Source organism: Carcharhinus amblyrhynchos, chromosome 3, assembly GCF_965287045.1.
Source record: "Carcharhinus amblyrhynchos chromosome 3, sCarAmb.v2.hapA, whole genome shotgun sequence".
In the NCBI taxonomy this organism is placed as follows: Eukaryota; Metazoa; Chordata; class Chondrichthyes; order Carcharhiniformes; family Carcharhinidae; genus Carcharhinus; species Carcharhinus amblyrhynchos.
The window spans coordinates 11,975,039-12,001,002 of record NC_137326.1 but is presented as its reverse complement, the minus strand read 5'-3'; the positions used below and the strand labels follow the sequence as shown (position 1 = coordinate 12,001,002).

At 41.1% G+C, this 25,964-nt stretch overlaps 2 protein-coding genes across 5 annotated transcripts in view; both read right to left on the bottom strand.

The window, feature by feature from the left end:
• LOC145335636 (RNA-binding protein 5-like) overlaps positions 1-6,789 on the bottom strand; it is a 43,223-nt gene extending 36,434 nt beyond the window's left edge. Inside the window, exons 1-3 of one of the 2 annotated variants that reach the window (XM_080181441.1) lie at positions 6,560-6,789; positions 3,149-3,222; positions 314-500 (exon numbers count right to left, since the gene is read on the bottom strand). In XM_080181441.1, the coding sequence (XP_080037567.1) occupies positions 314-500; positions 3,149-3,165 (204 nt within the window). In that variant the 5' untranslated portion in view covers positions 3,166-3,222; positions 6,560-6,789. The remainder of the gene's footprint in view (positions 1-313; positions 501-3,148; positions 3,223-6,559) is intronic. The other variant, XM_080181446.1, reaches the window with a different exon arrangement.
• A 12,277-nt stretch (positions 6,790-19,066) lies between these two features.
• Positions 19,067-25,964, bottom strand: part of LOC145335616 (RNA-binding protein 5-like) — a 37,887-nt gene continuing 30,989 nt past the window's right edge. For all 3 annotated transcript variants that reach the window (XM_080181422.1, XM_080181434.1, XM_080181428.1), the window contains exons 22-25: positions 24,938-25,012; positions 22,657-22,754; positions 22,387-22,516; positions 19,067-19,397 (exon numbers count right to left, since the gene is read on the bottom strand). In XM_080181422.1, coding sequence (XP_080037548.1) covers positions 19,272-19,397; positions 22,387-22,516; positions 22,657-22,754; positions 24,938-25,012 — 429 coding nt within the window. In that variant the 3' untranslated portion in view covers positions 19,067-19,271. The remainder of the gene's footprint in view (positions 19,398-22,386; positions 22,517-22,656; positions 22,755-24,937; positions 25,013-25,964) is intronic.

Genomic DNA, 25,964 nt, shown 5'->3' with positions numbered 1-25,964 from the left:
CAGGAATAAATGGAATAACTAATTGGGTGGATCTAGCAGTGTTCCCCAAGAATGAGTACTGGAGCCTCAACATGTCACCATTTATATTAATGACTTAGATGAACACTTTTATGTTCAAGCTGGCAGAAAAAAATAGGAGGTGCAGAAAGTTGTCTAGATGGGAACAGAAAGTTACAAAGAATACAAGTTAAATGGGTGGGCAAAACAATGGCTGATGAGCTTCAATAATTGTTTCTGTCCACAGAGGCTCCACAACAACCTCACTATAAGTTACTCAGAACAGACTGTCAAATTCCAATAAATTTTCACTTACACCAACTTCAGAACTCTCAGAGTTCCGAAAATCTTGATTTCGCCGATTACGACGATCATCATTAGAACTTCTGTGATCGTAGTCCCGATCAGTGCCCCTCGAGCTCCGGTCCCTCCGGTCTCTCAGTTCAACTCGGTCCTTGATCTGATCAGATCCATACCTGCCATTCCGTTCAGTTCTACTTATTCTGCAGAGACAGAGAAAGCTATGAGATAAAAGCACTGGACACACAAGAAAAAAAAGACAAAGATGAAGTTTCAATGGCATATTTAAAATATATAATCACATAGCCCAATTGAACTGCTAACACAATTTGCAATGTTTATACCTGCAATTTGTAAAGTTTATAGGCAATTGAGTCATATACACCAGATGTCCAAACTCATTTCAATGCTCCCAGTTAGGAGTGCTAAAAATAGCCTGTAGACTCTTTGCACTGGGGGTTGGAGAGGGAGATTAAAAAGAGATAGAACCAGAACTCTACTTCTGCTCACTATCTAATTAATTTTAGTGATTATCATCTGGTTATCCATCACATGGGCAATTTCTATTTGGTTAGAAATTGCACAAAAGACAAATACTAGGTTGGACTGTAATGCTCCACAAGGAAAAAAAAACTAACTGCTTTATTGGCAACATTTGCAGAATCACTACCCTGAGGATAATACCAGAGACCACCTTTAAATGCAACCTAATCAAAAATTAATACTTTTGCAACAGAATGTGAATAATCCTTTTAAACTAATAAAAGGATGTATCAGATTTAATGTACACTATGGTGCCAGGCACACTAAGTCAGCACATACAATGCACAATTGCATTATTCTACTGTTAAAGTAGTTATATGTTCAAGCCTGCATGATACAATATATTGCTTTTTCGAAACCAATGTATTTTCTTCTTATGCAAGATCCATATAAACAAACTATTATTTGTGCGGTGTGACACCCAGACTCGAAGACTCATTGATCTTGTATAGTTATATACAAGAACCAATGAAAAACGGCCATTAGCTATCACAATAAATGAAGATTTAAGTCCAATATATTGAGGAGATTGTCAACATTTGTCTATCTTAAATGTCTGATAGCACCAGGTTTTAGTCCAACCTATTTATTTGATAATATACTCGCAAGCTCTGCGAGTATATTATCAAATAAATAGGTTGGACTAAAACCTGGTGTTGTCAGACTTTTTACTGTGTTTACGCCAGTCCAACGCCGGCATACCCACATCATATCTTAAATGTACCAGTGCTTCACAAGAACTCAGCACTCTGTAGAATTCAGAATGACTGACACATGATCCAAAGCAATACAACTTGGAGAAAGTCTAGATGGAACACTTACAAAGGCTGCCAAACTTATTCTGAAGGTCAAGAGCTGACATGGCCTTCTAAAAATGACTGCAGCCTGAACCTGGAAAGCTAGCCATGTTAATCAGTTGGAAATATAGCTATGTGTTGCTAAGCTTTCCTCCACAAAACCAGATGTACAATTAAATTAAACCATGAGAGCAACGGGGCTAAAACATCAAATGACCACCTCTGCTCTCAAATAGGAGACCTAACATTAGATGTCATATTGCAAAAAAGAACCTCAAGGAAAATGGGAGGGGGGGGGGTGCTACAGTTGCCACTTTTCAATGATATTCTTAAGCCCTCATCAAAGGTTTGCTGCACAACTATGCCATGAACCAATACCACATTGCATATTACCTCATGATAGCAAACAGAGTAGAAACACAGCTCATTGGGAAACACAATCAGTTTTACCAGTTAATGAGACTATACATTGTACAGTCTCTTTGCAATGCCTGACCACCGCTTGTGTGAACTCAACTGTTTTACATGTCAAGTTATTTGCTCTAAAGCATAATACACCACATCTAGACACTCAGGAACACCCCTGCGTTTACAGCTGTGGTGCCACACATCAGACTTCCTACTCATTTCATTCTGAGTTATCAGGACGCAAGTTCCACAATATCGACTCTAAGGCTGCTGAATAACTAGAATACCTATGATGTGTCTAAGTCCACCGACAGATTGAAAACATCCCTCCCTGCTTTGTTTTTACTTTGAACTTTTTCCGGTTTTTATTTCACCGCTTACACATTCACAAATAGATTTATTGCAACTTGGGAAACAAAATTGCTGTGAGTTTAAGGTTTCACAGCACCATACTACCACCATTTGTGTAGGTGTGTGTAAATGCATTCATATGGGAAACATCCATCATAAGTGTGCTTTATAAGAATTTATAATAAGGAAAAATGACCAAAGATCTTGCACTCAAGAACTGCAAATGTAATATTATATGCAGAACAGCAAATTACCTGTTGGCTACAATCATCAGGGCCATGCACTATGATTGTAGCCAACAGGTAATTTGCTGTTCTGCATACAATATTACATTTGCTTGAAAAAACTACTTAAATTTGCAACTGTATTCATTACTTTTTTTTGCTTCACTCTTCCAAGGTGACAAAATAAGATCGTGCACTGCTGGATTTCCAATCTTCAGTTTCACTTATTGAATTGTAAGATTTCAATATTACGACGAGGAACTCAAAGCCTGAAGACTTTGATACAACTGACAAAAAAAAGCAGCACCTTCTTTTTAACTCAAATTCAAACACTTCAAGGTGCAGAATTTGTGCTAGGAATTGGAATATATCTCCAAGTGAAACCCCGTGTCAAGGTTAAATGCTTCCGTGTCTCATTTCCACCAACCATACAACGTTTTTTAACCCAAACTCCCAAGAACAACTTCTACCACACTACTACAATGCTCCATTTTGCCTCAAACTAACAAGTCAATTCAGAATACTCACCTCTTATTGGAACCCATCTTTCAAAAGGACTCGCACGTGAGAACAGCTTCAAAACGATGACCAATGCTTATAACCTGGTTTAAGGAAAGATAAAGCAAATCAGCACTAACACACAAAGTTAAATTAAGTTCAACGTATATATCACTAGTATTTTGCATCATAGCCACAAGCTCCTGTTACTATGGAAAGCCACTGTATTTTATTTCATTCTTCAGTGATTCTGTTCAGCTACTATGTTATAGACTTCCATGCATTAAAGTATATTTGAAAGTAATTGAAGTTAGACAGAAAAATTTAGGTCTGCCTAAATGATCAAGTAAATGTGCCACGTGGGGCAATGAGCCAGAAACTAGACTGCATAGGTATGATTTCTGACCCTTTGTGTATTAACTTTAAAAGATCCATAGATGGACATGTCGTTTTTAGGCAAGCCCTCACATACTGGGCTGAACAGGGCAAAGTAGTCACGTTTACAATTCTTTTCAGGGAAGTTTTTCTTCAGAGTAGAGTATCCATAATTGCAGACAGATGCTAAGCAGTTTCGGGATCATATTTATAGACTTTTACTGCAAATCAGCAAGCCGTCAAATCAAAATTACGTTGAGTTTTGGCACTAATATACTGCCCAACCCCTCACCTTATTATCATCTATTTTTGAACCATTCAGCTCCCTGATTAGGATAGCTGTGGCAGTACCAGTAAAAGCGCATTAATTCCAAGAAAATAATATTCTTAATCCTTCAGAAGCTCCTTTGATCCTGCCGTCCAGGAGATAACGATCTTCTTTGTGTTTACCACAGACTAAACAAGGGCTCCAATCTCAATACCTAACATATGCAACATCTCTGCTTTTGTGTGCCTAGTATCCATACTCAGCTTGCTCTTTGGGTTCTACTAAACTTTTCCTTTGCAGAAATACCTAATGCTAACTTTCCTAGTAGTATAACTTGTGCATCTCAACTGTTCTAATAGAGGAGCAAATCTTTACAACATACAGAAAGAAGTGTCAAAGCAATTAAAGATGTGTTCTTTGTTCTGCTAATACGAAACATCAAGAGTGCGTGACAGCCTGACGTGGTGACAAAAAGAAGAAACAATTTGTACCCTACTTCCCTGTATCCCACTAATACACATTGAGCTAAGACTTAATCAAACCATAATCAGAACATTCAACACTCGTACATTCTGAATAGCTAACGGCTACTTCAGAAGAACTATATGTACTTCAGCACAATTTCTATCAGATTGGTACAGTCAGTACATTTGAGCCAGAAGTGTCTTGGGTTAAGCCCCACTTTCACAGCAGTAATACCACCCACAGGACAAAAGTGGTATTGGGGCCACTTTTCTTGATCTAGATTAATGGTGGGGTGTGGAAGATACAATTTTAAACTTTGCACATTACATAAAACCTGGAAATATTGAGAGCACTAAATGGCAAGGGAATGGAATTAGCTGAATTGAACTAGCAGAGTGGGCAAAATGGCGTCTTTCTCTGCTGTAACCATCCTATAACCCCACGCACCCGAGGCAAACTCTCCTCCACTTTCTTCTGTCAGGAAAAACATACAAAAGTCTGAGAGCACGTACCAACCGACTCAAGAGCAGCTTCTTCCCTGCCGCCATCAAACTTTTGAATGAACCTACCATATATTAAGTTGATCTTTCTTTAAACACTAGATATAACTGTAACACTATATTCTGCACCCTCTCCTTTCCTTCTTCCCTTTGTATTCTATGAACAATGTCTGTATATCACGCAAGAAACAATACTTTTCACTATACCCCAATACATGACAATAATAAACCAAAATGATATGTCATTGTCAAGAGGTGTCACTGACACGTCAAGCAATTCTACTTCAGGTAAATGTATATGGTTCTATGATACGCTCAAAGCGGCATTGCTCATTATCCAACCATCTTTCCTCTGGGACCAACATCCACAAGAAAAATCAACTGCATTGAATTCCATTTGTTATTCATTACTTTACAGAAATGTTTATTACATTTATCCACGTAAAAAAATGCTTTAAAAGTATTCCATTGATAATAAAGCACATTAGCACTTCATGGGGGAAGCACAGTAAGTGTCACAACACCAGGTTAAAGTCCAACAGGTTTATGGGAGTGGGGGGGTCGGTCAGATAAATTTACCATTTTTCTTTATAGAATGAGGTTCCAAGAATGTTAACTCATTAGATCAAAGATCTGCTCACCAATCATCCTTATGATCAGAGACATCTATTGGCTCCTGGTCCAATGGCTGTATTTTAAAATCTCATCCTTTTTAAAATCCTCCATGGTCTCAAACATTTCTACCTCTGCAACTTGCTCGAGTCTTACAACCCACCAAAAACTCTGCCCTCTTTACTATATTACAACAGTAACTACAAAATATTTTAAACTGGCTGTAGAGCACTTTGGAGCATCCTAAAGCTGTGGAAGATGTTACATAAATCTGAGTCTTTTTGTACATTTCCCACTTTTCTCGCCTTCAGTCAAAATTCAGGTGCTTTTAACCTTCAAAAACAAATTAAGTGTCTTCAATCTAGTCAAACATCCCAAGTAGCTTCCCAGGCACGTGAACAAAACTAAACCCAAGACTGAGCCCACTCAGATATATATATATTAGGGTGGACCAAAAGTTGATCAACAGATTTTGAGAAAAAAGGCAAGGCAAAGCATTCCAGACCTTAAAGAAAGGTCATCGACCTGATATATTAAGTGTTTCTCTCTCTACAGATACTGCTGGACTGGCGTATTCCCAGCCTTTTCTAGTTTTAAGCCTTGGTGGCTGAAGGCACAGCCACCACGAATGGCAGAGCAACTAAAATCCAGAAACTCAAGGGGCACAAGCTGGAGGAGTCTAGACTCTGAGAGTTTTGGGGCTGGAGCTTACACAGGTAGGGAGGAGTGACAGCATGAAGACGTTTGAAAACAAAAGTGTACTGAGCAACTGGAGTAAACAGCAAAACTAAAATCCCTTTCATTCGAAGGTGCGCTGCTAAACCTACCTCTTTGATCACCCAATGTCTCTTTCTCTCTTTGACAATACCAACGTTTTCACTATTTTTTTGAAAAAATTGGAACCAAGTCAGTGGTTTAGAAAGAAAACAGCAAGTTAGGCAGCTCAAGTGAACAGACGGGAAATTTTTGGAACATGTTAAGTTGAATCGATAAAAGTTTAAGAACGAAAACAAAATGGCAGAAAATAGACAAGTGGAAATCTAAAAGGTGTTAATCTGAAATTGGAATAAGTAACACAGCAAAATCCTATGCCGAATAAACGAGTGTGGAAGCTCCCCGCTGCAAATTTGAAGAAATGTTTAACTCATTTAGCATAAAAAACGACACAAATGGAAGATAAAGCTTACAGAAGGATCTCATCCCGCTCCCTGTAGGCCTTACCCGGTTAAAGCTGCTGAAACTTGGCGATCCTCAGCCGCCCGATTTTCCCTACCGAGCTCCCCGATACTTTGCAAAGTCCTTACCGCCGGCTGGAAAATTGAACACTCACTTCCCTCCCGTCGCTAGTCCCGCAGTAATCTCGCCACCCAAACGCGCTTGGCCTGGCTTCACCGCCTGTCAACAGCCCCAACCGCCATTACGCTCACTCTCTCTCACACACCCCCGCACAAACTGACAAGATGGCGACTGGTAGCAGCCTAACCCGGCATGCACCCTGCTACAACGCGCTGTCCTGATTGGCTCAAACCACAATTCCCCCTTTGCATTCTGGGAATTGTAGTCCCATCACCTCAAAACTAGACGGCGCCAGGCAGCCAGAGTTTGCACTAATATCGCGCCTTTCGACATAGTCAGGTTTATTCATTTTTGTCACAAGTAGGTTTACATTAACACTGCAGTGAAAATCAAACCCAATTATTCATTGCACTGTCCGAAATTTCACTTTTTTTAAAGCTGTGCTGGGATGGCATGATGGTAAAAAGTCTGACAACACCAGGTTTTAGTCCAACCGATTTATTTGATAGTAAACGCACAAGCTTTCGAGGTTTCCCTCTTCGTCAGGTGAAAACCTGGTGTTGTCAGACATTTTACTGTGTTTACCCCAGTCCAACGCCGGCACATCCACATCATGGCATGATGGCACAGTGGTCATTGCTACCTCACAGCGGTAGGGTCCCAGGTTCAATTCTGGCCTCAGGTCACTGCTCACTATATGGAATTTGCACATTCTCTCCATGTCTGCATGGGTACCCACTAGGTCCTCTGGTTTCCTCCCACAGTCCAAAGATGTGCGGGTTAGGTTGATCAGTTATGATAAATCGACCCTTAGTGTTAGGGGGATTAGCAGGGTAAATACATGGGGCTACAGGGATTGTGGTGGTACAGACTCAATGGGCCAAATGGCCTCCCCTGTACTACAGGGACTATTTTATTTTTGGATGTACTACTTTAATGTGATATTTGATCAATGAAAATCGTAAAGGGGCAATAAAAGCCAACAAAAAAGCCGTGGATGCTGGAAAACTGAAATAAAACAAAAAATGCTGGAATAACTCTTGGCTTTCTGCCCACAGTCCAAAGAATTGCAGGTTAGGTTGATTGACCAAGCAAAATTGCCCCTTAATGTCAGGGGCTTTGGCAGGGTAAATACATGCAGTTATAGGGCTCGAGCCTGGGTGGGATTGTCAGTGCAGGCTCAATGGGCTAAATGACCTTTTCTGCACTGTAGGGATTCTATGATTCTATGAACTCAGCAGACCTGGCCACTTTAGTGGGGAGAAGCAGAGTTAACGTTTTGGATATATAAAAGTAATATAAGGTCTCATCTGTACTTGTGTCTTGGTAGCACGTTCAATATTCCTAGATGTGCAACCTTTCAAATGCTATGTAAATCCAAGGCTCCATTTACCCACTGAGGTGGTTAGGTAGAAGATCCCATATACAGTATTTCAAGGAAGAGCAGGGGAGTTTTTCTGCCCAATATTGAACCCTCAATCAGCATTTTAATTAAACATATTATTTGGCCATTGTGATATTGCAGTTAATAGGACTTTGTTGTGGACGTATTGGCTATCGTGTTTCCACATTACAGTAGAGACTATACTTCAGAAAAGTAGTTAATTGGCTGTAAAGTGATTTGAGGTGAGACAGTTGTGAAAAGCACAATATAAATACAAATCTTTTTTTCGTTATACATATAGGAAGGTGCTACATCATTTCAGTTATCTTGTGCTCCGCTATCACATCAGTTTTCCAGTCTTTCCAGTCACAATTTGTTCATTTCCTTTTGGCTAGAGGCCACATTCCCTTCTGTTTCAGTCTGACCAAATTCTCACTACCCACACCACAAAACCAGATGTGCAGCTCCAAATGGAACCTTCCCATAATCGGTGGGATACATCAAGCATGAGCAGGAAGACAATCTTGGTTGATTCCTCCTCCAGTAAATCAGACATCTCCAAGAAAGATAAAAGAAACAATTCAAAAATGGAGGAAGGAAAAGCAGCAGATAAAGCCAGTCTTACTGGAATCAAAGCTTCATTGGGGGAATAGTGTAGGGATTTCTGTAGAGGAACTGTTGTGAGAGGGACAGGTTTAAAAAATTGAAAACTTGTATGAAATCTCACTTTTACATTTGCTCTGCTACCAATTGTAATAAAGTGGCACAGTGGTTAGCACTGCTGCCTCACAGCATTAAGAACCTGGGTTCGATTCCCAGCTTGGGTCAGTGTGTGTGGAGTCTGCACTTTCTCCCCATGTCTGCGTGAGTTTCCTCCGGGTGCTCCAGTTTCTTTCCACAGTCTGAAAGATATGCTGATTAGATGCATTAGCCACGCTAAATTCTCCTTCTGTGTACCTGAACAGATGCCAGGGTGTGACAACTAGGGAATTTTCACAATAACTTCATTGCAGTGTTAATGTAAGCCTACTTGTGACACTAATAAATAAACTTTAAACAATCAGTGTTTTAAACACTTGCGGCCCACTTCTCCCAGCATCTTGAAACAGTGTGTACATCTGTAGCATAAATATTTTAAGCATTAGGCCTGAACAGTTCAGACTTACTGGTACTGAATTTGTGGGAACTGTGGTAAAAACAGAAGAATCTGTACTCATAAAGAGAGCTCGCATTTAGTGCCTGTCCCAACATCCAAAAATAATCTACAGTTAATGAATTATTTTAGAAGTGACTGTTGTAGACAAATATTGCATTCCTTCAATATTACAATGAAATATGAACTGGTGGTGTTTATAGCCATAAATTCAGAGCCAAGAGCTTTGCAGCAAACTGACATTTACAAATAATATCACGTCTCTTTCAGTGATACCTGTTTGGGGGTGCATGGGGAGACAGATGCTGCAAGCAACTGCCCCACTTCTCAAGGAATTCAGGAGACACACACAAAAAGGAGATGTATATCCAACATAACAATTGGTTTCACTCCCCTTAATCTCTAATAACAGTGATTACCCTCAGAGGAAATTCACCAGAAGACATCATAATGCAAAATGACATCATAAAGCGATCTCAAGTGATTTCCTTATAGAAACTAAACATTTGACAATAATTACATCTAGAATACTGTGTAGCTTCTTTTGAATCCTTGCCAATAATGAGGTACATTGAGTGTTGCAAACATGAATCATAAAATTGTAGTGCACTTCAGGACCTGTGCACTTAAAAAAGGCTGTAAACTTCAACATAATAAAGGGAATGCTACATTGGCTGAAGTGCTATATTTCAGATGAAACATTAACTGGAAAGTCATTTACCTGCTCAGACAAACATGAAAGATTCCATAATGGCACTACAAGGGAAAGGATTCTCTTGATCTCTGGGCCAAAGTTTATCCCTCAGCTAACAACAGCCAAAAAACAAATTAACTGCTCAATTATTTCACGTTGTTTGTGGGGTCATGCTATATGCAAATTGATTGCCAAATCTGCCGACACAACAATGACTTCACATTGTTGGCTGTGAAGTACTTTAGGTGTCCTCTCTGAATGTCACCATATAAATACATGCTCTTTCTTTACTAAAAACTTATTCATCAACTATCTGGTCATCAGATGTGCGTGTGTCCATTTTCCATCCTCAATAATGCTATTTATTCATTTGGATACTCTGTTGCAGTTACCAGCAATACATTTAATGGACCATGAGTCTATATGACCTGGTGTCCCTGATGATCTAGTTCACATAAAAATAGTAATGTCGTCCAAAAAACATATCAATTTTCACGACACTCATTTTTACCTCACCTGTCTTTAAATTTGTCAGACTACTTATTGGACAATCAGTATTGGAGGAGCAGAAATCGCCCCACAGTAACCATTGAGAATCTACCACCAATGCCATTTACTAACTCCCTCCCTTTCTTTGGCAGCTGTCTGAGGCTGACCAGACTGTTTGCAACCTTGATGTCACATGGCCCAGAGATGAGTTTCTGAGCACTTTTCCAAGTCGCCATCACACAGCCTATTTCCACCTCTGTAACACTGCCTGACTGTGCCCCAGCTCAGCTCATTTGTTGCTGAAACCCTTATTCATGCCTTCATTACTTCTAAAATTGACTCTTCCAATGGACTCCTGGCTGGACTCTCATGTTCGACTCTGTTTTTTCAAGCTCATCTATGGCCTTTTGCTCCTTATCTCTAGAATCCCCTCCAGTACCTCAATCTTCTGAGATATCTGTGCTCTCTAGTTCTGAACTCAAAGTATCCTTGAGTTAAATATTCCACTACTGCTGTCCATGCCTTCAGCTTCCACCCCAAAGCTCTGGAATTCACTTGCTAGAATTCTCTGTATCTCTAACACACTTTCCTCCTATAAGACACAACTTAAAACCTACCCCTTTAACTAAAATTTTGCTCAAAGCTGACCTAATATCTCCTTATGCCCCCTGCTGATTTATAATACTCCTGGGGACACAGGTATTAGCTGTACTACTCTATTGACAACTTTATACTATATTAAGTTGTTGTTTCCCCTCACATTAGTATTCCTGTGATTGTCCTGGTGAGTGCAGGACAAAAAGCTTTGACAAAATGTCTTTTTTCAGCAACACTCAAGCCAGTCACAGTTGAAGAGCACCATTAGGTCATCTTAATTCATCAATCCACAAAAATCCAAGATGTTCTCCCAATGTTACATCTAGTGGTTTCCTAAATTAGTGAGGGTATCTATAACAGGATGTTTATTCCACATAATTATTACTCTTTGTATGAAGAACAATTCCTAGATAAGTCTTAAAACTATCTTTTACTAATTTGTACCTGTGTCTCATGTTCTACCGCTACAGATTAATTCAAAATATTCTGAATTTGCTGTTTCTGTACCCTTAAAAATCCAACATATCGGTCACATTTCAGATGCTTCCTTTTCAAGCTGAGAAGCTCTAGGCTATCCAGTCACACTTTCTTCATGACTCAGACTCCTGACTCTTTGCTGGCTCTTTTGGCTCTACTCTGTACTGCCTCCAAGGGTTGATTGTCTTCACCCTATGTCTTCTCACCAGGACAATCACAGGAATACTAATGTGAGGGGAAACAACAACTTAATATAGTATAAAGTTGTCAATAGAGTAGTACAGCTAATACCTGTGTCCCCAGGAGTATTATAAATTCTTTTATTCTCTGCCCGTTGAAGTGGTGGAGGCTGCCTCGCTAAATATTTTTAAGACGCGGGTTGATGGGTTTTTGATAGGAGAGGGGATTAAGGGTTATGGGGAGAGGGCGGGAAAGTGGAACTGAGCAGCGACAGATCAGCCATGATCTTATTGAATGGCGGGGCAGGCTCGAAGGGCTGGATGGCCTACTCCTGCTCCTATCTCTTATGTTCTTTGTTCCTTTGGTAATTAGAACTGGGATCAACATTCAAGGTGCATCTCGCCACAGCACCACAGTTTGTTGTTACATTTTCTAAGTTATACTCTACAGTTTTGACAATATAGTTCAACATCCTAATAGTCCAGTAGCTTTGCTGATTGTTGTCCTGCATTGGTTGGACATATTTAGCATTCAGGTTTACCGAGGTTCTCCATACCACTAACTTTATTTTTATCTAATTTTCACAACCATGTGTAGCACTGTATACTCAGCATTAAACTTTACCTGACCAGACATGTTTTGTCAGGCTCATTAAATACTTTATGATCTGCTTCAACTGCAACCCCTGGTTAGATAAGGTCTCCAAAGGTAATCATTTTCAGTTAAATTCTGAAATCAAGGCGACTTATGTAAAGAATTAGTAGTGGTCCCAGCGCCAAACCCTGAGGTATCCCACTCAATTCTTCACCAACTCTTATTGTTTTCATCCTTTTCTTACCTATTCCAAGAGTTTACTCTAAATCTCTATAACGCACAATTTTACTAATAATATTTCACATGGAATTTTATCAAAAGCCTTCTGGAAGCTGTGCATAATATTGTGAGGCTTTCCCAGTCCACTTGTGCTGTTACTTCCTCAGAGAAGTTTAAGAGATTGATCTGGCTGCTGTTATTGTTGTGGAGTAAACAGTCAAGCTTACTTCCAATTGATTGTATTATTTGCAGGGAATGGAATAATTTGCCATCTACTTTGAATATGGGCATCATATTTGCCCATTCTACTATAAAGTTTATTTTATTTATTACTGTCACAAGTAAGCTTACGTTAACACTACTATGAAATTACTGTGAAAATGCCCTAGTCGCCACACTCCGCCATCTGTTCATGTACACTGAGGGAGATTTTAGCATGGCCAATGCACCTAACCAGCACGTCTTTCAGAATGTGGGAGGAAACTGCAGCACCCGGGGGAAACCCACGCAGCCATGGGGAGAACGTGCAGTCTCTGCACAGACATTGACCCAAGCCAGGAATCGAACTAGCGCTGTGAGGCAGCAGTGAACAGAATAGAATAGAATCCCTACAGTACAGTATGAGGCCATTCAGCCCATCAAGTCTACTGAACACAAGCCCACCCAGACCCTATTCCTGTAACCCCACACATTTACCCTGCTAATCCCCTTAACACTAGGGTTAATTTAACATGGCCAATTGACTTAACCCAAACATCTTTGGGTGGGAGGAAACCAGAGCACCCCAAGGAAACCCATGCAGACATGGGGCAAACTCCACACAGTGACCAAGACTAGAATTGAACCCAGGTCCCTGGTGATCCCAGTGAGGCAGCAGTGCTAACCACTGTGTTACCATGTCCCTGAATCTGTCCAGAATCTCTCCAGTGTTGATTGGTTTTCTTCTAAAAAAAATTCTCTTTATATCTCACTCTGAGATAAATGCGATATATATCCCTGAGCATTTTTTTGTTTTAAGCATTTAGTCTTCCAAGAATCTCCATAGTGAAGCCACTGAAAACACTTATGATATGTTTTACAGCTATTTAACACATTAACCACCATTCCTCTGTGAATATATCAACAGTCTTTAAAAATGCAGCATTAAAAATACCACTACCAATAAAAATACTATTGAGTCAAATGTTAACTTTATTTCTTCCTCCACAGATGCTGCCAGACCTGCTGAGCTTTTCCAGGATTTTCTGTTCTTATTTCAAATTTCTAGCATCCACAAGATTTTGTTTTTATTAATACACTTATAGAATCATACAATCATAGAATCTCTACAGTGCAGGAGACCATTTGGCCCATCGAGTCTGCACCGACCACAATCCCACCCAGGCCCTATTCGCATAATCCCACTTATTCACCCTGCTAATCCCTGACACTGGAGTCAATTTAGGATGGCCAATCAATCAACCCACATATCTTTAGACTGTTCTTCAAATCCTTTCAAAAAAGTCCATAACACTCCATAAAATTATAATTGTTACAATGAAAAAGTCCATTTGGCCCATCACTTCTGCATCAGCCCTCCAATTAGAGCAAAGGAAATTAATGCAGCTGACGAGGATCAATGATTAAGTGTGCAAATGCATTCCAGCATTTTGATAAGGAGTTTTCAATCCTATTTTGTTAACAATGGACACAGGTATACCTAAATATTTTAACCAAATTTCCCACGTCTCCACCTTCACCTTCATTTCCATGGGTCCATATTTTGCTTTCAGTTCTGTAACTAATCAGGGATTTTTTTTCCCCCTAGCATTAAAGATAAAATAAAACATGCAAAAACAAAATATAGCAGATCCTGGAAAGCTGGCAATCACTCCATGGGTCAGACAGTCAATATGGAGATAAGCAGCGTTAGCAGTCTTCAGGGCAATAACCCCTTGGTCAGAAATACATAAACACGAGTTGGAAGCAAACTCTATATACCCCAGATCAACCAATATTTGAGGAGCAAAATAAGAGACACTTGAGTATGGGGAACTGGGGGTGCCTGTCTGGATTGTGGGGCGGGTGGGGGTAAGGAAGGGTAGTTCTGCCCAGATGCCAGCCACCAGGAAAATGCCATGCATGGATCCAAACTGCACATGCTTCAAGTTTTTAGGTGTTCAGATCACCAACAACCTGTCCTGGTCCCCCTATGCCAACACTATAGTTAAGAAAGCCCACCAATGCTTCTACTTTCTCAGAAGATTAAGGAAATTTGGCATGTCAGCTACGACTCTCACCAATCTTTACAGATGCACCAAAGAAAACATTCTTTCTAGTTGTATCATAGGTTGGTATGGCTCCTGCTCTGCCCAAGACCACAAGAAACTACAAAAGGTCGTGAATGTAGCCCAATCTATCACTCAAACCAGCCTCCAACCCATTAACTCTGTCCACACTTCCTGCTGCCTTGGAAAAGCAGACAGCGTAAGTAAGGGCCCCACATTCTCTCTTCCACCTTCTTCCGCTGGGAAAAAGATACAAAAGTCTGATGTCACGTACCAAACGACTCAAGGACAGCTTCTTCCCTGCTCCATCAGATTTTTGAATGGACCTACCTCGCATTAAGTTGATCTTTCGCTACACCCTAGCTATGACTGTAACACTACATTCTGCATTCTCTCGTTTCCTTCTCTACGAATGGTATACTTTTTCTGTGCACTCCACAAGAAACAATCCTTTTCACTGCATACTAATATACATGACAATAATAAACTGAGTAAATCAAATAAAATGCACATAAATAAAAGCATTCCGGAAAACAGAATGCAGAATCAGATGTGGTCTCCAAAGCTAAGATTCAAAAATACAAATAGAATGCACTACGTACAAAATGTGTCCCAAAATTAAATAACCTGGAAGCAGGACAATGACCTCAATTCTGAGAGTGTCCCGTAAAATCCAGAACAGTTGGCCTCTGTGAAATTTCCTGAAACTTAAAGGAATTTGCCAGGAATGGAGAACATTGGTGATGAGAAAAAATTGCATAGCCTGGGTTCACTTTCATCAGAATAGAGTAGGTCATACAAGAGCTGTACAAAAGTATTGACTGGCCTGGCTAGAACAAGGATTTATTTCTGTTAGAAGAGAAGTCAATAACTGGATGAGGTCAGAGATTGAAAATACTCGGTGGAAGGATTCGAGAAAAGTTGGGGAGTAACTTTTTAAACTCAGCAGGTAGCAGGAGTCTTGAATTCACTGCAGAACAGTGTGGCAGGAACTTTTTTTGCATTAAAAAAACACTTGAATGGGCGTTTGACCTTAATCAGCAGGGCTACGAATCGGATTTGAGTGAATGGCTCTCTTCCAGCTGGCAAGGACACAATGGGCTGAATGACCTTCCTGTGTGTAGTAAATGGTATTTCTTACAAACATATAAAACAGCAGCAGAAGTACAAAAGCAAAATACTGCGAATGCTGGAATCTGAAACAAAGACAGAAAGTGCCGGAAAACCTCAGCTGCCCTAGGCAGAAACTGTGCTTAAGGTTTCAAGTCCATTTACATCAACGGAGCCCAGAATTGATGGTCGTATGCAGGTACAGGCTAAGGATCTCCAACACCACCTCGGGAGTCTCTCATAATCCCTCCACTGCTAAGACTGTTTATCCAAGATCTCTGGATAAATCTCAGCAGTTCTGGCAGCAGCTGTGTGTGTCAGAGAGAGAGACACACACAGAGCTGACGTTTTGAGTCTGAATGACTCTTCATAGAATCCCTACAGTGCAGAAGGAGGACATTTGGCCCATCAGGTCTGCACTGACTCTCCAACACAGCATTTTAACCAGGCCCTATCCTTGTAACCCCACATATTCACCCCACCAACCTACACATCTTGGGACCCCAAGAGGCAATTTAGCATGGCCAGTCTACCTAACCTGTACATCTTTGGATACCATTGTCAGAGCACTATTCGGATGCGGAAGTTTAAAGTTCATTTATTAGTGACATGTGTAGGCTTACATTAACACCGCAATGAAGTTACTGTGAAAGCCCCCCAGTCGTCACACTCATATTCAGGTACACTGAGGGAGAATTTAACATGGCCAATCACCTAACCTGCACATCTTTGGACTGTGGGAGGAAACCCACACAGACACAGGGAGAATGTGCAGACTCTACACAGACAGTGACCCAACCTAGGAATCGAACCCAGGTTCCTGGTACTGTGAACAGCAGTGCTAACCACTGTGCCGCCCCCATTCAGTAGGCAATTGAGTCTGCTCCACCATTGAAATAAGGTCTTGGTTGGGCTTGTGTAAATGGACTTGAAACCTCAAGCACAGTTTCTGCCTAGGCTGGCTGAGGTTTTCCAGCACATTCTGTCTTTGTTTCAGATGCCAGCATCCACAGTATTTTGCTTTTGTACTTCTGCTGTTGTTTTATATGTTTGTAAGAAATACCATTTACAACACACAGGGAGGTCATTCAGCCCTTTGTGTCCTTGCCAGCTGGAAGAGAGCCATTCACTCAAATCCGATTCATAGTCCTGAGGATCTCCAACACCACCTCGGGAGTCTCTCATAATCCCTCCACTGCGAAGACTGTTTATCCAAGATCCCTGGATAAATCTCAGCAGTTCTGGCAGCAGCTGTGTGTGTGTGTGACAGAGAGAGAGAGAGACAGCTGACATTTTGAGTCTGGATGACTCTTCATGCATTTCCAAGTCCACATCCCATCCCCCCAATAAACTTTAATTCCATTGCCTCCCAAAATCTATCTACCTCAGCCTGGCTGAATAATCTCTCTCTGCGCTGTCAATGTCCCCACGGTGAGCTCTGGTAAGTTTCTTCCACCTTCAGTGTAACTCTCCCAAAGTACAGACGGTTATTCACCTCCCGACTGTTAAACGGGAGTAACCGTTGGCCACAGCAACAACCTCGACGCCAGCTTCGCACCTGCGCAATTCCCGCGCGGCGTAATGGGACCGGCTTCGCACCTGCGCACTTTCCGCGCGGCGTATGGGGAGCCGGCTTCGCACCTGCGCACTTTCCGCGCGGTAAATTGGGCCGGCTTTGCACCTGCGCACTACCCGCGATGCGTGTAGAACCGGCTTTGCATCTGCGCAGTTTCCGCGCGGCGTGTAGAACTGGCTTCGCACCTGCGCACTTCCGGCGGTGTGTGTGGAACCGGCGCAAGCGCATTTCTGCCTCCAAGTCCCGTCATGATGTGGGTATGTCGGCGTTGGACTGGCGTAAACACAGTAAAAAGTCTGACAACACCAGGTTTTAGTCCAACCTATTTATTTGATAATATACTCGCAAGCTTTCGGGTTAGCCCCTTCGTCAGACTTTTTACTGTGTCCAACTCCCGTATCAGACTTTGAGAAAATGGCCGCTTCTTTCAGACTGGTGGAGGGACAATAGCCTTTTTCAAACCGCAACAGAGCTTCGTAACTGACGGGGGGGCTGGATTTGTGCACAGAATTCTATACACAGCTACATAAATATATTATTCATAATTGTCTGTGTGGTGTGGTAACTTGACCTATCAGCATAAGTCTTTTAGACGTCCAGCACATCAAATATTAAGACCTGCATATCTGGTGCAATAACAGCTTAGCATCAGTTTCCTGTGCCATTTTGTGACTCCAAAATTGACGTGTAGTTTTTTGTTGCATCTCCAGCCCAAGTTCACTTTCCACAGTACCGTTAAATTATTGCATGATACAGATGTTCATGGAGCAACAGGCTCTCCATTTATTGATAAAATGCCTTGGCATTACTTTTGTACGATGATAAGCCCACATGACTTGAAAGTTTAAAGATTTTGTTCCTAAGCAAATTAGGAACTTCTAATAAAATTTATTATCGTCACAAGGGTGTAGGCCTATATTAACACTGCAGTGAAGTTATTGTGAAAATACCCCAGTAGCCACACTCCAGCACCTGTTTGGGTATACAGAGGAGATTTTAGCACAGCCAATGCATGTAACCAGCATGGCTTTCAGACTGTGGGAAGAAACCAGAGCACCCAGAGAAAACCCACACAAACACAGGGAGAATATGCAGCGTCTGCATTGTCACCCAAGCCAGAGATTGAACCCAGGTCCCTGGTGCTATGAAACAACAGTGCTAACCACTCCATATAGCATCTTTCACAAACACAGGATGTCACATTAAGTTTTACTTTTCTCAAACAGCAATGAATTACAAGACCAGGTCATGTTTTAAGTGTTGGTTTAAGGACAAATACTGACCAGCGCAGAGAGAGATTAGGAGAACTAAATACATTTTATATTAGAAATGTTATGGTCACAACCAGTAAAGTTTGTCTCATCTGAGCTCCTACCAGAACTTTTCATAACTACCAATTAACCACCTCGCATTGGGGCAGGATGCCAAAAAATAAATTTAGTCAAAATTCAGATTCAAAGTAATAGTACAGTACACCAGCTCCTGAAACACTGTACTGTGGATTAACTACACAGACTGGCAAGTCCTAATTATACAAAATACATTGCGTTCTATGTTCACCTTAAAATTTGAAATATAGTTTACACAATAAAATGTTCCTGTCTCAGCTGCTCAGTTGATCTCAAGTTCTAAAAATTCTGTCTTTGTAAAGAGCAAGCTGAAGACAAAGAAAAATACTTGGATTCTTTTCAAAATTTATTTTGCAAAAGAAAACAGTAGATACATTATTATACACTTGATGGACAATACAAAATGTACATTGTACATTTAACATAAATAAGATTTAATCAAAGCATCAAAAATTACATTTCCTACAGACAAATTGCACTGTTTACTCAAGTACATACCCAGTAGCAAAAATTAGGAAAAATATTTACATATTTACAATCACTGTTAATTACTCCAATTCATTAAATCTCGTAAACATAGCTTTTTTAACAGCATCTTTGTAGGAATCTGAAGTAGTAACACCATATGAACTTCCTCGTGCTCCCAAACCAGCACCCTTCATCCTTGTTTGAGCCTGAAATTAAAAATAAATTGTTATGTTGAACTGTGAGGAAATAATGCTTAAACCCACCAATAAAATGAGGATGCAAGCTCCAAGAACCCAGATTATTATGGAACTAATGAGCAGTGCAGCTCCTCAGTTAAGACCATAAGAAATAGTGGTGACTAGAGGATTTTCACAGTCACTTCATTACAATGTAACGTAAATAGATGTTTGACAATGTAAACCTACTTGTAACACTAATAAATAAATTTAGCTGGGGTAACCCAATACGTTCTAAATATACTTTGTAAAGACAACTTCAAGATTGGATCAGCAGGTGGGAGAATGGGGAAAAAAAACTAAAAATTTAAAAAAATATTCTTCTGTTCTTGAATTCCTACTCTTAATGTTGCATGGAGTAGGCCATTCATTCCCCCAACAGCCTACTCCAATCAATAGACTGATCCAACATTACTCCCATCCATTTTCCTGCCCTTTTCCCATAACACTTGACTCCCTTACTGATCAAAAATCTAATCATTTCAGTCTTAAATATAAACAATGACTTTGCCTCCACTGCTCTCTATGGCAAGAGTTCCATAATGTGGGTATGCTGGCGTTGGACTGGCGTAAACACAGTAAAAAGTCTGACAACACCAGGTTTTAGTCCAACCGATTTATTTGATAATAGACTCACAAGCTTTCGGGGTTAGTCCCTTCGTCAGCTGGTGTTGTCAGACTTTTTAAGAGCTCCATAGCCACGCAAAGCTCAGAGGAAATTCCTCATCTCAGTCTTAAATTGGCACCCCTTTATTCTGAGACTCTGCACTTCGGTCCTAGATTATCCCATATGGAGATCACCTTCTCAGCATTTACCTTGACAAGCCCCTTAAGGGTCCTTATACGTTTCAGCGAGAATGCCTAAATTCCAAGGAATACAGTCCCAACCTGTTCGGCCTTTCCTCATAAGACAATCCCCACATAACAGGGATCATCCTAGTGATCTCAGTATTCCAGATGTGGTCTCAACAGTACTTTGTATAGTTGCAAACTTCCCTAATCTTATACTCCAATGCCCTTGAAATAAGGCCACCATTCCATTAGCCTTCCTGATTACCTGTTGCACCTGTGTGCTAGCTTTCTGTGTTTCATGCACAAGTTGCCTACTTTCAGCTTTTACCAGGCCATATCTTGCAGTTTTATGCCTGTTTAAACTCGTTTGCATGGTGCAAACATCCACCCAAGTTACCAGTAGAATCCTTTTTCTGAACCAAACTAAATTAGTCAAGGTTCGCCAGTTCCCCAATTACATTCAATAACACATGAATTAAATAGTTATGAAAAAGGAACTCCAGATGTTTGACAAAATTCAGGATGTTATGAGAAAAGTAACTTCCTCTTGTGAAATTGCACAATTACTGCCATTTATTTCACAACATTAAGAGTAGGAATTCAAGAACAGATGGACATTGTTTATTTTTAAATCTTCAGTTTTTGCCCCTCATTCTCCTCCCAACTGCTGCCCCAATCTTGAAGTTTTTTTTGCAAAATATATTTAGAACATATTGGGTTACCCCAGTTAAACTTTGTTACAAGTAGGTTTACATTAACATTATAATGAAGATACTGTGAAACTGCCCTAGTCACCACCTTCCACCACCTGCTCAGGGACAGAGGGAGAGTTTAGCATGGCCAATGCCCCTAACCTGCAAGTCTTTCGGACTGTGGGAGGAAGCCAGAGCACCAGGAGGAACCCCAGGCAGACACGGGGAGAATGTGTAGACTCCACACAAAGACCCAAGCCAGGAACTGAACCCGGGTCCTTGGCACTGAAGTAGTAGTGCTAACCACTGACGGCATCCAGATTACTAATCTCTTTAAATTCAATAATGAGGGTATCACAATTACTTCTATTCTACCCTCTTCAGAATAGGTTCAAAGCATGTGCCATCCCAAAATGATACCCTTACAAAAATGCCAAGTGCAAAATGTAAATCTTTATCTGGGTAGATTCTTGAACTTTATTGACTTCTATTGATTAAAATGGTGAATCCATTCATTGAAGGAGCAACAGAACATTTTACCAAAATCAATACTGAGTCTAACAATCCCACAAAATCTGAACTGCATTGAGGGTGTGGAGAGTCTGCAGAAGGATCTAGATAGGCTGGGCAAATGGAATTTAATGTTGGCAAGTGTGAGGTGGTCCACTTTGGTAGGAATAATGGTAGGAAGCACTATTACTCACGTGGCGAAAAACTGCAGCAGGCAACGGTGCAGAGGGACCTCGGGGTCCTTGTGCATGAGTCACAAAAACCCAGCTTGCAGGTGCAGCAGGTGGTCAGGAAGGCGAATGGGATGCTGGCCTTCATAGCGAGGGGGATTGAATATAAAAGTAGGGGGGTCTTGCTGCGGCCACAGCTGGAGTACTGTGTGCAGTTTTGGGCGCCGTACTTGCGCAAGGATATTTTGGCCTTGGAGGGAGTGCAGAGGAGGTTTACTAGGATGATGCCGGAGTTGAGGGGGTTGAGCTATGAGGAGAGGCTGAATAAATTAGGCTTGTACTCGTTAAGAGTTTAGAAGAATGAGGGGAGATCTCATTGAGACATATAAGATGATGAATGGGATGGATAGGATAGAGGTGGAGAGACTCTTCCCGCTCAGAAAGGATAGTAGGACTAGGGGGCACAGCCTCAAGATAAAGGGGGGGTGGTTTAGAACTGAGTTGAGGAGGAACTTTCTTCACTCAAAGGGTGGTGAATCTCTGGAATTCTCTGCCTGTTGAAGTGGTGGAGGCTACCTCGCTAAATATTTTTAAGACGCGGGTTGATGGGTTTTTGATAAGAGAGGGGATTAATGGTTATGGGGAGAGGGCGGGAATGTGGAACTGAGCCACGACAGATCAGCCATGATCTTATTGAATGGCGGGGCGGGCTCGAAGGGCTAGATGGCCTACTCCTGCTCCTATTTCTTATGTTCTTATAAATGACAACAGTTGAGAATAGAACATAAAACATACCTGTATAGGAGCTGTAATACCTTGCTGATTTCGACCCAACCCAGAGCCTTCTTTCCAACCCATAGCCTGTAGCATCCTGCTTCCAATGTTGTCACTGTTAATGCCATTTTTTGTTGGCTGCTCAAAGTCACTGTAGGAACAAAAACAACTAGTTTTTCCTGACTTTCATAAACATTCGGAGATCTGAATAACAGCACTGTCAGAAAGTGGGTTCAATTTACCAATGAGAAAATGATGCTCATCATATAGCAAGATAACAACAAAACTTACATTACAGCAGCATTATTAAACCTCTTCCTCTTGGGCTCTGGAGGCTCTGGGATACCATACTTCTCCCTTCTTTCTGCTGCCCTGTCTCTGTATTTCATCTATGAGGCACAGAGGGAGGGGAAACGATACAGTGATTAAAGACATTTTAAGGTACAAGTCATTTAATGCTATTTTAAAGGTTAAGTAACAATGCAAAACAATATGGTTAAATCTCCATGCATTAATCTGCAGTATTTTCACAAAACTGATGCTAATCTCTTCAGCTCTGAGATGTTTCAAATAACAAACAGCCTCTATCCAGTTACTGAAAATGACAACTTGCATTTATATAGCACAGTTTCACAGAAGCATTATCAAATGAATAACAGAGCCATAAGTATTGTGACCAGTTGGTCAGCGAGACAGGTTTTAAGTAGCACCTGTAAGGGGGGGGGAGGGGGCAATGCTTCTCACTATGAGGAGGAAGTGGAAGCATTGGAGAGAGTCCAGAGGAGTTTTACCAGGATGCTGCCTGGTTCAGAGTGTAGGTCTTACGAGGAAAGGTTGAGGGAGCTGGGGCTTTGCTCTTTACAGCAGTGGAGGATGAGAGACGACTTAGTGGTTTATAAGGTAATGAGGGGGATAGATAGAGTGGACATGCAGAGACTATTTCCTCGGGTGGATGTAGCTATTACTAGGGAGCATAACTATAAGGTTCATGGTAGGAGATATAAGAGGGATGCCCGAGGTAGATTCTTCGCTCAGTGGTTGGGGTGTGGAATACACTGCCTGCTCTGATAGTGGAGTTGGACACTTTAGGAACTTTCAAGCAGTTATTGGATAGGCACATGGAGCACACCAGAATAATAGGGAGTGGGATAGCTTGATCCTGGGTTTGGACATAGCTCAGCAGAACATTGAGGGCTGAAGGGCCTGTACTGTGCTGTAATGTTCTATGTTTCAATGGCTTGAGGCAGGGGCTGAGGCAGCCACATTGCAAAAATGCAAGTGATCTTGGTAATTGAAGCTCAGTTCAGATGTGATAGAGGGTACAAATATCTTTGGCTCAGCTTCACAAAGTCATCCTGGAGGGTCTGTATCCAGGGAATGAAGCATGTGGCAGGAGCAAAGGACCAAATGATTTTGAATCTTCCATATATTTAATCAGACGGAATTTCTTTCACACTATTTTTAAGAAAACAAAAATCCTAACTGCAAGGATATCTATCCTTGGATATTTCTAAAATTTTAAAAAAGAACCTTAAAATGGTTGAATCAATGTCGGTCTGTGACTCTAATCAAAAGAAGCTATCTGGCACTTGAGAAACTTGTATGAGGTTATCTCTGCAGTCCATTAACAACCGCTCTGTGGGCTGCGCAGACCAAATCCAACGACAGCTATACAAAGGCCAACTACCCAGGATGACCTATAGCAATCTGCACATCTACTAAGACAAAGGGCCTTACAAACTTCTTTTCAATTCTTAATTTCTAAAGGTTGAATCATTCCAGGATTCTGTCAAGGATATAGTCATTTATATTTACTTAGGTCTCAGAATAATTTTAATGCATCTTCTCAAATATATCAGCGTGGTGCATGTTTTTTCATCATAGACCAAAGTGTCACACAGATTGAGATCAATACTGATATGATTTCAAGACCCTGGGGAAGTGCTACATACCCTTTGTCAAAGACAGTATGGAAATGTGAGAGTCAAGCCCCTGGCTTGTGGAACTAGTGATATTTCCTTGCTGGACTACCAAGCTCAGTCTGCTGTTTACTATCTAACTGGTAGCCTCACAAACCCAAGTTGGACACCTCTAACACATCGATATTGCTTCTGCTGGAAATTCTATACCAACACCTATAAAGTCAATTCATCTCTGCGTGTCTAACTCTGCAAAGTCAACATCAGCAGAAAAATAATTTAAAAAGCATCGGTTTTCAGCTGACTTCCACAAAAGAATACTTCAGCCTGGCCTCTGGGACCCACATGAAACAATAATTATTTTCTCTATGGTCTCTGCACTATAAATCTTTGTCCTCTGTTGCTGTGTCTTTACTAAAAGAGGGAAATAGATTAAAACACTTTGCTGATCATGGACAGGTGGTAAGAGGAGAATTAGTGCTGTTAAGTTGAACACCACCCCCACTATCCATAATAGCTGGGTACTAGCAGCATACACATCTAACAATGTCTTATTGAATGCTGTCACTGAAGGGGACCTTGTCGATGAGAAAAAGGAAGCAGCTACCTTACTTATCACAAGCTCTTGCTGCTTTGATTATAGATGAACTTACTTCATTTTCCGTCTTTTCCAATGCCTCGAGTTCTCGGTCAGACATTCTTGATCTTCTACGGATCTCTAAATTTTGCTGTAAACATAAAAAGTGCAAATTAATAATTGGCTGCAGCATGAAGACCACTGTTCTACCTCCAAGACATTACACACCATTCTCAGTCAAAATTAAATATTTGATGGAACTGGCAGCAAAAGTACTGTCCTTCCAGAAGCGTGAACAGAATTTGATTTTGAAAACACTGTGCATTTACCAAGCTTCCTAATGGTTGCAGGGTATATAGGTCAAGTAATTTCATCAGTGGGGAACAGCGTGTAAAGTCTGTTTTCTACCACTGCAAAGTTAAAAATTAAAGGCAAACCAGAATTCTCAAAGAAACAAAGAACAATACAGCACAGGAACAGGTCCTTCGGCCTTCAAGTCTGTGCCGCTCATGAGCCTAACTAGACCATTCATTTGTATCCCTCTATTCCCAGTCTGTTCACGTAGCAATCTAGGTAAGTCTTAAATGATCCCAGCATGTCCGTCTCAACCACCTTGCTTGGAGATTTCTTTTATCCTTTGGTCTCAGATTGATTTTAGTGCATCTTTTCAAATATGTCAGAGTGGTGCATGGTTTCTCATCATAGACCAAAGGACCATTCAAGTAAAATTATCAACAATAATTTTTATTCTTTTTATTCTGCAGGTGGAGGTCCACCTCGTGTCAAACGAGGGGCATGCACACGGTGGTCGTGCGTGGGCTGCTCCTGGAAGTTCCGGGAGTGGCCTAGTACTTCGTGTCGGTGTGTGTGCTTGATCCTGGACTGGTAGACGGGCGCCGCAACAGCTCAGTGACTAGCACTGCTAGCTGTGCAGATACATGGATTTGGGCCTGTGTCTGTGGGAGTTTGCGCATTCTCCCTGTGGTTGCGTGGGTTTCCTCCGGGCGCTCCGGTTTCCTCCCACACCCCAAAGATGTGCTCTTAGGCTGATTGGTTTTACCAAATTGACACTATTCTTCCCTGAATCTGGCTAAGTTAGGGGT